General features: G+C 34.8%; 1 protein-coding gene across 1 annotated transcript in view; it reads right to left on the bottom strand.

Annotated features, from left to right (window-relative positions):
* MSH4 (mutS homolog 4) overlaps nt 1-13,620 on the bottom strand; it is a 91,951-nt gene that overhangs the window by 70,686 nt on the left and 7,645 nt on the right. Inside the window, exons 3-6 of the mRNA XM_004431512.2 lie at nt 8,414-8,574; nt 6,975-7,085; nt 3,909-4,024; nt 2,860-3,033 (exon numbers count right to left, since the gene is read on the bottom strand). Coding sequence (XP_004431569.1) covers nt 2,860-3,033; nt 3,909-4,024; nt 6,975-7,085; nt 8,414-8,574 — 562 coding nt within the window. The remainder of the gene's footprint in view (nt 1-2,859; nt 3,034-3,908; nt 4,025-6,974; nt 7,086-8,413; nt 8,575-13,620) is intronic.

Here is a 13,620-nt window from a genome sequence, read left to right on the forward strand (position 1 = left end):
GAATTTGGCTTCTGCAGGAACAAAGGAAATGAGAAGCATACCCAAACCTATCATTTGCTATAGAAATCAATGAGGGAAACAGTGTGCTCAACAGGTAACAAGTCTATAGAAGCATTAGAGCAATTCAGATAATTCAGTAGGTAGAATATCTATCTTTTAACCTGATATTCTTTGGGTTCAAGTCTGTGAAAAGACTTCTCAATTTCTCCTTTTTAACTACCATATGAACTCCTGGAGGTCAAATATCCTATCATGTAATATACAGCAGGAACTCAAGCAATGTTTGACAATGATAATCATAAACAATGATGAACTATGAAATGTGACAAAGTAAAACTGAGTATGAAACACTTTGCAATAATTACCAGCCTTGGTCAATGACTTTCTATGTTACTCTATGTTATTATAACATATAAAGTCAATGACAGAGTAATTTTTCCAAATAATATTATTTTAACCCTTTTTACCTAGCAATAGGAAAAATATGACTTATTCACTAAGCTGAAAAGGAATAATAACTACAATTAACTATAACCTCCTAAAAAAGGCTATCATTTTAGGCCATCATTATTCAATGGAACTGCAAAGGTGTTGAGTCCACTATATTGATGGATAACTAAAAGTAGTATATACAATACTACTCTTACTTTTACTAAAAGTAATACCAACAGTACCTAGACAGTCTAAACTGTTCTTGATGATTAAAGTAAATAATAAACAAAATTAGATAGCCTAGGTTTCTAAGTTTACAACAGTAAATAATGTCTGGAGATTTCACACAACGGAAACTGAAGCCAAGATAAGAATGCAGAAAGTGACAGCGATATTTAAACAACTGTGGCTCTAAATTGGCACTGAGTACATTAAGGTTTTAATTGTCTAAGGTACTCTTTATTCCTTTCAATACTCTTAATACTAAAATTCATGATAATTTTAAGTTTACCCCTTTCATTGATGTCTGAAGCTATATTTAATTACTGAAAGCTGCGATTTAACTACTCTAAGCTTACTTTAACTACTCTAAGGAGTAACCCACCTTGCACTTTACCAATCAATAATACTAAATAGCTTATAGTTTCCTTGCACTTACATATTGTGATATTGAAAACTATACTTTCAAGACTTTCTTTTTCACTCTTACCACTTTTTCTACTTCTTCATCTGGATAACTTCTATTTATACTTCAACAGATTTGTCTCCTCTAGAAAGCCTTTCCTAAATACTCCCCTTTACTCCTTAACCAAGCCCGATTAACTCTCTATCTCTGCTATGATCTCATCATTTTTTATGCAGATTTTCATATCACTGTACTTAGTACATGTTAATGATACTGTCTATGCATCTCCTCCTCTAGACTATAATTCCTAAAGGAGAAAAACCATGACTCATTAACTTTTTGTACCAAACTGAACCCATATTAATACATCCCTGCTATAAAAAACATCACAGGTTGATTACATTACCTACTAATAACATTTTAATTCTAGTTTAGGTAACTCACTATGAAATCTATAAACACCGTGTGTGTGTGTGTGTGTGTGTGTGTGTGAGGGAGTGTGTGTGTGTGTTTGTGTGTGCCTCTCCCTATCTCCGTCTCTTTCATGCTCACCATCAATATTCCTGGTACTCTAACTAAAGCTAATAATAAACCAGTAAAACCAGCAATCTAGTCATACACCACAGACCAAGTTGATCCAACTATTTTTACATTCTCAAATGATTGCAGAATCCCTTGAATTTCCTGTATTTGATGCTTTTAAAACTGGCTATTTTAATTTTGTGGTATTCTGGACACAATAGCTTCTTTTTTATTGTGGTAAAACATTTTACATTTTAACCACACAATTCAGTGTCATTAGGTATACTTGAAATATCGTGCAACCATTACCACTATCCATTTCCATCATCCCAAACAGAAACTCTGAATCCATTAAACAATTCCCTATTCCCCACTTCCCCATCTCCTCCAGCCCCTGGTAACCTCTGTCTACTTTCTGTCTCTATGAATTCGCTTATTCTAGGTACTTCACGTAAGTGGAATCATAAAATATTTTTCCTTTTGTGTCTGGCTTATTTCACTTAGCACAATGTTTTCAAAGTTCATACATCTTGTGGCAGGTATCAAAATTTCACCCCTTTTTAAGGCTGAATGATATTTCATTGTATGTATATATCTCATTTTCTTTATCCAATCAGTCACTCATCGATGGACATTTGGTTTTTTCCCACCTTTTGGCTACCGTGAATAATGCTGCTATGATACTTGTGCAAGTATCTATTTGAGTCCCTGCTCTCAGTTCTTTTGGGTATCTACCTAGAAGTGGAACTGTTGGATCATATGCTAATTCTATGTTTAACTTTTTAAGGAACCACCGTACCATTTCCTAAAGTGACTGCACCATTTTACATTCACACCATAAATGTACAAGCGTTCCAATTTCTCCACATCCTCACCAATACTTATTCTCCATTTACTTGATAATAATCATCCTAATGGGTGTGAAGTGGTAATTGTGGTTTTGATTTGCATTTCCCTAATGACCAGTGATGTTGAGCATCTTCTCATGTGCTTAAGGCCATTTGTATTTCTTCTTTGGAGAAATATCTGTTCAAATCCTTTGCCTAGTTTTGAAATGAGTTGTTTGTTTTTTTGCTGTGCAGTACAAATATTTTATTAAAAGCTGATTTTCGTGAAACATCTGCACATTTTGGCAACAATGGTACAATAATTAAAAGTATGTTTACTGAATATTGCTCCATCCAACAATTCAAAGAAACATGAAGTAACTATTCATAGAAAAATATGACATAATAAAATATACTGATATATTTTGTAAGAAAAAAAATGGATGATCTTACCTACAGTCTTGATTATTAATTATTAATTCAAGGTTTTGGGCTGATGATGAATCTATCATGGCTGTCTGTTCACTACCCTGGAAACAAATCTTCAGTGATTTTGGTGCATAAACTGAATTTTGAATAAATTCAACATATTTTAATAAAGCTGCAACAGCTGCAAGGCAGTAATACCTGTAAGGTGACCAACGATACATCACTATAAATCTTTAGAACAAAAAAAATTATTGCTATAGAAGGAAACATTTATTTACTGTTTAATATTAGGAAAATTACAAATAATTGCATAGCATTGCTTAAATTCAAAGGAAAAAAGCACACCAAGTGTTCCTTATTTTTGAAAACAAGCTAAATAGTCTCTAAAACATAAATGTTGATAAAAGTAGTTTTCTGAGGTCTAACACTTAAGGGATATCAGACTCTAATAAATCATGTTACCATTCAGTGGTAATTTGAGCCAATTTTTGATGTACCATTATAAATATTCAAATGATGTTGAAAGAGTCTGAGAGCTTTAAAGGTGAAGTCAGGGGGTCCCAATGTGGGAAAGTACGTTATGATCCCAGTGAGGGTAGTCATTATCATTAACCGAGTAAACAAGTGGTCCAACCTGGCTCAAAGAAAGTATCTATTTAGCATATTCTAAGAAATAGCCATTCCAAAAATATCACTCCCTGTTTCATGCTGAATCTTTTAGGAGTAAAGGTATGAAGTGACAGCAACACAGCTTTATTTCTATTTCCTTCTGTACCCTCACATTTCTAGTTTACTGTAGCTACTTGAGCTTTTCACTCCAAAGTGAGGTGAGCAGCAACCACTAAGATAACAGATCATGACTACTTTGGAGAAATTCTATATTAAGTTAGCAACATATGCCTTGTGTATAAATTTTAGTTAACTATTTTACTATTTCAATTAGTACCGAGTGTGCATTATCAGCCAGGCACGTGTCCAGGTGGTAGGGATAGAGCAGAGAACAAGAGACAAAAAACCTTCCCCTCGTGGAACTCACACTAGAGATTTATTACTTTCCTTAAATTATAACTTACTTGGACTGAACCTCCATTAGGACAGTGCTGAATTCTGCTGTACATAACTGTTCAATGTACTCTAACCCTTTTGTTTCATTGAAGTATTTCCTTTGGATAGTAGTGAAATTAACATTCTGAAAAAAAATTTTAATTTCAAAATAAATTTTAAGTTTCATGTGCTTGCCTGAAACTGCTTTCTTAAACACATGCTGGTATACGGGTAAGTGGCTTAAATATTGTACAAAGTTATTTTTTTATATTTGTTATTTTCAAGAATTAAATAAGAAGTGTTCTTAGTTATTTACAGAAAGAGAATGATTATCTGTCTTGCTAAGTGAATTATAGTAGTCTGTAGCTCTTATCAGACCATACTCACATGAAATTTAACTGAATATGTCAGGTACAATAAAAAATAATCATGAAAATCTCTGCCTTCTATTAATTTTATTCTACAGCAACATCATCACACAGATTTAACATTCAGCCTTACATACTCTATCATAATTGAGAGAGGGTAGATCCTTGTAATATACTAGATGAGGAAGAAGAAAATACTAATTCCAGCTATCAAATCTATGAAATGCTATCTACATGAGTTGAATTTAATTTATTTATAATAAAAAGGATGTGATGGAACTTTTAAAAAAGAGCAAGAGAAGTTGTAGAGTAAAAGGTTTACCTACTTTGAATAAAAGTAATACCTAAGAAAGGTAATACAATAACAATGTACTGTGAAAGAACTGTAAGATGGAAAAACCAATCATAAGCAGGTAGGGAATTTGTTACATGCCAAGACTGTTTTAACAGTTATCTCAATTAATCTTCAAAACAACCCTATGATGTAAGTCTTGTATTAACTACAATTTTCCTCTAAGTAAAATTCTGAAAAGTAATTTTTCTAATATCATACAACTGATATGTGCCAGAGCTGAGACTTGAGTTTACATTTCTTTGTCCACGTTCCTTCTACTTCACATTGCTTAATTAATGAAGGTCTTTTTATAGTAAGTATGATAATAATGGTAATAATGATTTTTCCCTCTGCTTATAAAACTTTTAGTCCAAATACTTCTATGGCTCTCTCCCTCACTCGCTTCAGGACTTTGCCCACAAGGAACCTGATCAATGAGGCCATTTCTGATTACCCTATGTAAAATATCAATTCTCTAGGACATAGATAATATTATTATTCCTATTTTACTGACGGAAAAAAATGAAGATTAAAGAGGTTAAGTAACTCAACTTGGACAGGATCACTTAGAATCAGGATTTGAAACCAGCACAGTCTGACTCTATTCTGAAGCACTTTGCTATACTCCCTTACATCCCAAGTGTAGTGAATATATGTTGTTTTTTGCCTTTTTCCATGTGCTTCTGGTAAGACTGTCAATTACAGTACTCTGTGCCCCACAGCAAAAAGCAAACGACCTGGGATTAATCAATCATAGTGCTTCCACCCCCGTCACTAAATAGTGATTAGTCTAACATGTGGGAACATGAACAAAGCAGGACCAGTCAGGGTCTTTCCCTGGAATTCATAAATGTACACTGGAAGAAAGAAGTTATTTCTTCTCTGAGTTTGCTAAGCTGAGATGACATCAGCCTGGAGCCATCAGCAATCATCTTAAACCTCATAGAGGTAACCTATCTGCAGTGGGAAAAAAAAAAAAGATGGTGCTGGGGATAAGAGTAGATATAAGAGCTATCCAACCATTTGGCTTCCCAGTTATGTAAGCTAATAAATTTCCTTTTTTACTTAACCTAGTTAAGTTGAATTTCGGTTATTTACAAACAAAAGACTTAGAATGCTTAAGCAAAACAAAATAACAAAAGTTGGAAAGGTATACATAAATAAAAGTGATGAAAAAAAGTTTGAAGTAACGAATGAAAGAGATAACAGATAAAGAGACTTGTCTAATAGTGACAATAGATTTATAATAGGAACCATTCCTGGCAATGAGTCAGACAGCTGAGCTACATAGGATCTCTAAGAGCATCACAAAAAATCTCATATGACTGCAGGTGCTGTATATATTAAGAACAATAAAGAACTCATTGGACCCTAAATCTCAGCTTGGTTCCAAATGTGTAAAAGATAAGTCCACAAACATGACAAAATATACCTTGAAAATAATTTGCACTCCTCAGGAATTATTCCTACCACAACGCTGCCTACTTGGTTCAGAACCACAGCCCCTGTTCCATAGAACAGGGACACTTGCTAGAGGGAAGACATAATCTACATGGTGGAAAGGCCCTTACTGAGAGGGAGACCACTGGTTGGATAAAGTTCCAGAGCACTTATTCATCACAGTCCCACAGATAAAGTCTAGAGTAGCAGGCTAATTATGAGGCAGTACATTATATCAGGGGAAGCTGAAACAATTCTGTAATATAGATCAAATTCTCTAAAAGAAAAAGCACTTGCTGGGGCCAGCCTGGTGGCATAGTGGTTAAGTCTGTGCACTCCACTTCAGCAACCCAGAGTTCACGGGTTTGGATCTCGGGCATGGACCTACACACCACACATCAAGCCATGCTGTGGCAGCATCCCATATACAAAATAGAGGAAGACTGGCATGGATGTCAGCTCAGGGACAATCCTCCTCAAGCAAAAAGAGGATGACTGGCAACAGATGTTAGCTTAGGGCCAATCTTCCTCACAGGAAAAAACAAGAAAAAGAAACAGCACTTGCTGATAGACTCTATCCCCTAGAAGAATAAGAACTTCAATTTCAACTAGTCTGGTAGCACAATAACTAGTTTCCAGGAAGCTATACCTAAGAAAATCCATGCTTTCTTTAAGGGTCTGCCTCCTGTACACTCTAAGAAACCTCTTTATTACCTAAAACATTTTTCCTTTTGTTTAAAGTAGATCAAGGATGCCAATCAAATAAGTGGATATCCTGTCCCTTTTACTACACATATTAACAGTTCCTTATATTAAGACCTGTATTTAGTGATTACTTTAGGGTACTAAATATAGTTACTCAAATTATTGTTCTTTAGAATGATATTACAAAATGGATTTTTAATAAAGTAAGAAGATCTTGAATGTTACTATTGAGAATAAAAATCACTTACCTTGAAATTTTCTGTGACCAGATTAAACAACTTGGTTGAATTCCCCACAACACAAGCAGTATTTGACATTATTATCTCCAAAGGTGATAAAATTTTGAGTTTAGTGATTACCTAAAATCGTTCAAATAAACAATTTCTTAAACGTAAGCTTAGGAGTCTCTAAAACAAAAAAAGTGTCATATTTTTCTGCGAGATAAGTACCTAAAGGTAATTCATAGATACACAAAATTATAACTGTCCTAATTATATATTTCAAATAAAATATATTTCTAATGGTTATATATTAAACATATATCCTATATAATTACAAATATAAAATATTATAAACATAGGCTATATTTTACTCATAATAGTTTATAATAGTTCTAACCCCAAAATTAATTTGAACTTATCAAACATATATTCCTAAAAAAACATTTGTAAAACAAATTCTTCTACTCAGTATTTTATCCATCTCCATGAAGAACATAAACACATTCAATAGCCTAACTATGGTGATACAATCAATATGTCCAGACTGGTACATTCTAGAAGTTGAAAAGTAAAGAAACACAGATGATAAACATCTGCTTTATGACTTCTGCTTTTCACAATATAAGTTGTATTTCTTAGAACTACTTTAGACACAGAAATCCTTAATCAATTTGCCTAACATTCCTGTTTTTAAAAAACTTTTTTCCTATTCTTTTTAAATTGCATAAAAATGTGAAATACTCAGAGATGAAGTTAGTATGCAGTACTAATATCATTTAGCTTGTTAGGTATATTAAAAAATTTATTATTAGGTAGGAAAAGGAAATCTACATGGTGGGGAATCATAAAAGGGAATTAGGTAAAAGAATAAAGAAAAATAAAACACCAAATTTAACATAGTATATCATATTTTTCAATAATAGTAATTGGGTCAAATAACATTTTAGATTATAAGGCTTAGGAGTAGACTAGCTCTAACTGGTAAGTCACAAGTCACACAAATTCCTATGACAATAAGCCAGTGGCCCAAATTGATGAGTGAGAGGAAGAGAAGGCAAGAAGAGACTAAATTATGACTGACCTAAGACATCAGTTTCTCTTAATTCTGGAAAATAAAATTCAAATACAGTTCAGTGAAAACAACCCTTTGGAGATAACATTATTACATGGTTATTATCTTTGGAATGAGTCTAGAAATTATTAATTTGAAGATATTAATTTTAGGAACTAATATTAACAGTAATTTGAAATTTCAAGTAACAGTTAAACATTATTTTTAGGACAAAATATATTCAAAAAATTAAAATAAGATGTAAAACAATTATTTTAATTCAGAGTAACCTACATTAGTGCAATTGTAAATAACCTTTATTCTACCAAAAAGTAAACTAATTAGAAAAGCACTGACTTGAAAATCTGCATACTGCCCACTAGATCAACCATTTTATAGGATTATAAATATTCACCTTTGCATAAGTTGTGTTGTCTGCAAACTGAGATAATATAATTTGTGGGCTCTTTAAATCAACACTTGCCATTCCTATTTCACCTCTGGCAAGTCCTCTCCCTTCTACAACAGCTACAATAACTGATGAGGAGTGTGCAGAAACTGCAGATGAGGACGTAGCTGTTAAAATATTAAAAAAAAAAGTATAAACATTAATAATTTCTAGTTCTTTCTCATAAGATCTCAAAGCACTGAGTCTAGGACACAGCTATTAATATCCAAGGAAATAATTTTTTTTCATCAGCAAAAAATAACTTTTCATATCCAGACCAAATAAAAATGTTAATTTACAAAGTATTCTGTAAAAACTTAACTTCACATTTAGAAATAATAAATTTATATATTGTCCTATTTTGCAATTTATTGGAATGGAGTTATAAAAGGAATATTGAATTTGAGATCAGAAAATCTAGATTATTTATCTTACTGTGTAATTTAAAGCCTATATGAATTTGAGCAAATTATTTCATAATAAATTATCATAAATCACAAAATACAACATAATAACTGCTCTGCCTAACTCAAGAGCTGGCTGAAAGGATCAAATGGGATTATATATGTGAATGTATTTTATAAAGTATAAAACGATGTACAACTATAACTCCAATTATGAGACATCTGTGGAATGCTGGATATTTTATGAATGTGCAAAGAATGTTCTAAGTTCTTTACTTGGATTAACTCATTTGTCACAATAATTTTATCAAATAGATATCATTATTTTCTCCATTTACTTACAAGGAGAGTGAGGCATGGATGGAACTGGTAGAGTCAAAATTTGTAGCCAGGCAGCTCGTCTCCAGAGCTGGTGCTCTTAACTATTACATAAATTACTGATTTTGAGATCTCTGCCTTACAAACTATGAATATTCAGGTAAGTTTTTTAACTTTTCTAAAACTACCACTTCTTCATCTGTAAACTAAAAATATCAAACCTTTTGCACAAAGTTGTTATAAGAATTAAATGCAATAATACAGAAGTGTTTTATAAAGAATACAAAATTATTTAAATACAGGGCATTACTCATGAATGAAAAAAGTGTCAGACTAAAAATACCTAAAATTTTATTTTCAAAGAAGAAAAATTATGTTTTATGCCCTTGTCAACCTTTCCATATACCCCCTTCTCTCCTTTCCCTCCCTGACTTAGATTCCATTTTTCTTTTCTATTCTTTTATTATAAAGCCTACGAAATTACTTATACATATATGCTTAGTCAGAAGTCAACTTAAGAGTTCATTTAAAAATCTATTGTGTCTAGATCTCAGAACCCTTTTCACCATGAAAGCCATGTTATACATGGTGATTGAGTTTATATTACATCTACAGAAGTTCATTTAAGTTCAGCAATAGAATATGACCTTCCTGGACCCGGCCTGGTGGCCAAGTGGTTAAAGTTCCACACGCTCTGCTTCGGCAGCCCGGTTCACCGATTCGGATCCCGGGCCGGACCTACTCCACTCACCAGCCACACTGTGGTGGTGTCCCACATACAAAAAAAAATTGAAGAAGACTGGCACAGATGTTAGCTCAGGGCCAATCTTCCTCAAGCAAAAAAAATATATATATGACCTTCCTATTTTTAATTGGAAAATAAATACCAAGTTTCAGTGAAAGTTCAGTACACTCAGAAGACATCTCTTTTAAACTTCTAAAAGAACATTTACACTGTTATCTCTCTGTTATAAATAATACTATAACGAGTATCCTAGCGCATAAAGCTTTTTTCTGGGTCTCTTATTATTTCCCTAACGTAGACCCTTAGAAGTCAAATTACTGGAACAAAAGAAAACCACCATTTTTTAAGGGTCTCATATATCTTGCCAAATTTCTTCTCTGAATTCTACCAATTTTTAATTCCATCAGCAGTATACAAGGAGAACCAATCTTAATGTATCCTGTTACTAATTTATGGAATGTATTATTATATTATTATTATTAGCTAATTTAATGGACTGGTGCTTAAATTTGTACTTTCAAAAATTACTATCAAAATTGAACATCATTTAGTATATCCGTTTGTTTTCTATATTTTCTTTTGAGATGTTTAAACCCTTTTTATACAATTTTTATTAGGTCTTAATGTTTTTCAGTCTGTTTTTATGAGAATTTTGTAAATCAATGACAATAATTTATAGTTGCTACCAATCTTGATTTTTTTGATATCTCAAAGATTTCTACTTTTGTATAGATAATCTTTTCCTTTATAGTTTCTTCCATTGCTTTTGTTAAGAAACTCCTCCTTCATTGAGTTATTTGATATTTGATAGGCATTACTATTTTCTTCCAACTTTTTGAATTTTTTTGTTCATTTTGATCTTTCATCTGGGAAGAACTCTGAGCAGTACATTTGGTTCTCCACCATGTCTGTAATGAGAGATGACTAGAAGTACAGATTTAGACTCATTTGTGGGCAGTTGCTAATGGTTTAGCTGGATGATCAGGGATTTAGAAGGAACAGGATTGGAAGATGGTGACAGGAAACACTGAGGAAGAAGTATGCGGGTGGATCTCTTAGAATGGGCATAAACTTTGAAAATATTTGTGTCTCATGTGGATGCCCACCAAAGGGCATCCACTGTAGAGGAGTCTCGTAACAATCGGGTGAACAAATGATACGCTCTGTGGATGCCAATTAGCCCCTTTTCCCAGCTATCCCAGTGCTTCCTCAATAGACCCATGAACAAAGTGGCAATGGTGCCAAGGATGCAGACCATGCATGGGCTCAACAACATGAACTTCCTCTTACCAAGGCTGACCTCGTTAACCCTACTGTTGAGCACCTAATCTGCCAACAGCAGAGGTGAACATTAAATGCCCCATATAGCACAACTCCCCAGGGGGACAGCCTACCACCTGATGGTAGGTGGATTACTCTGGATTTCTTCCATCATGGAAGGGGCAGATATTTGTCCTCACTGGAATAAACACAGATTCTAGATATGGATTTGCCTTCCTTGCCCACAATGCTTCTGCCAGCATCACCACCTGTGAATTCATAAAATGCCTTATCCATCATCATGGCATTCTACATAGTACTAAGTCTGATTAAGGAACTCATTTCACAGTAAAGGAAGTACATCAGTGGGCTCACATTCATTGAATCAACAGGTCTTACCACATATCCCAACACCCAGAAATGACTTACTGAAGACTCAATTATGGTGCCAATTGGAAGACAACACCCTGAAAGAATGCGGTTCTGTCTTACAGGATGCAGTTTATACTTTGAATCACAGACCATTATATAATGCTGTATTCCTCACAGCCAGAATACATGAGTCCAGGAATCGAGGGGTGGAAGTGGGAGTGGCTACTCTCACTATCATACCTACTAACCCACCTGAAGAATTTCTGATTCTCATTCTGGGAACTTTGAGCTCTGCTGGTTTGGAGATCTTAGTCTCCATAAGGTTACTGGTTCCACCAGGTGACACGAAAATGGATCCACTAAACTGGAAGATAAGACTGCTACCTGGCCATTTGGGCTCCTTATTTATGCTACTGAAGCAATAGGTAAAAAAAAGGGGGGGGTATCTACGGATGGGGTAGTCCATCCTGATTACCAAGGGGATATCATGTTGCTATACACAATGGAGGCAACGAGGACTGTGTATGAAACCCAGGGGATTCTCTGAGATACCTCTCAGTATTTCCAATAGTGAAGGTCAATGGAAAACTACAGCAACCAAAAAAAGGCAGGGTGTCTAAGGACTCAGACGCTTCAGGAATGAAAGTTTGGGTCACACCACCCTTAGTGCTGAGAGTAATGGGTAGTGGAAGAAGGAAGCCATAGATATCAACTACAACCTCATGACCAATTATAGAAACAAAAACTGTAGTAGCTTTGGATATTTTCTGTATGCTTTGTTATATGCATGTGTTTATTTGTATAAACTCACCATTTTTTTCTCTCTTTTCAATTTTAAAAAATTTTATACACAATTTCATGGAGGTTAACTTTATAATTAGTCTTTAGGTAACAGAATATTCAGTGAATAATATTCAATATTAATTTAAGATAATTAATATACAATGACTGTTGGAACTATAAGTCATCTCATTTTGGGAAAGAGTAAGAACTTCCTCACTTGTAAGGATAGATGCATCAATAGGTAGAGATATAGAGTCATTTTTGTTGTTGTAAAGGAGTCCAAATGTGTTAGAATGACATATATGGCAGTTGAGTAGACAAAGGAGTTATGCCAGTTAATTTATTGTCACTCAGCTCCAAATTCACCCTTCAATATAAGCTCTGAAATAACGGACAGTATTCCTATAAGCATTTCTCCTTAAAGTGTGTATGTTAAGTTTTCTCAGTAGAGGGCACTGCAGGGACCTTGCAGGATGAAGGGTTCCCTTGCAGTTTCCACTGCAGCATGGTGGATCAGCAGTGTAGGTACAAGGACATCTGGTGGTGATGTTTCCCAGCCACACACCCAGAATGTGCTGTCTCTTGACAATCTCATAGCCCCAACATGGCATGGTAATAGCCTTCCCACAGCCCTCTTGATACAGATATCCTGCACTCCAGGCCTCCTGCCTATGCTGATTCCCTCTGATCTTTCACTCTCTCCTCAAGTTCGTCTCCCACAGTCCTCTTGATGCCACTACCGTCCCAAATGGGAGACTATGTACTCCAAGCCTCCTGCCCACACCAGAGCTCTCTCCCATTGTACATCCATGTGCCAGCCACCAGCTACAGTTCACCCACCCTACCTGCTTCCTGTTTGCCCTGGACAGTGAACCAGCACTGGCCTGGCAAATCTGCAGGCACTATTGAATCTGCCATTCAGTAGTTTCAACTTCACCTTCTCCAATGAGATCTGTACCCCAGCCTTGGAAAAGGGTCCCAGAGGGGGCCGACTTCCAAGTATAACCTCTTGGGAGTCCCCTCAGCCCTAGAGTGCCTTATAGAGTTTTCTTATAACCTATAGTTACTCTTTAATCATAGTTTAATAATTCTTTACATTAAATCTCCTGTTTAAATCACTGTATGGTTCTACTTCAGATTGGATGCAGACTGCTACAGTATCTGCCCTTCATGGAGTTTATAGTCCAACAGAGAAGACAGACAATTAAGAAAAAATAATCAGGGCCGGCCCCGTGGCTTAGCGGTTAGGTGCACACGCTCCGCTGCTGGCGGCCAGGGTTCAGATCCTGGGC

The sequence above is a fragment of the Ceratotherium simum genome, chromosome 2, assembly GCF_057802395.1.
Source record: "Ceratotherium simum simum isolate JZ-2026a chromosome 2, ASM5780239v1, whole genome shotgun sequence".
Taxonomy (NCBI): domain Eukaryota; kingdom Metazoa; phylum Chordata; class Mammalia; order Perissodactyla; family Rhinocerotidae; genus Ceratotherium; species Ceratotherium simum.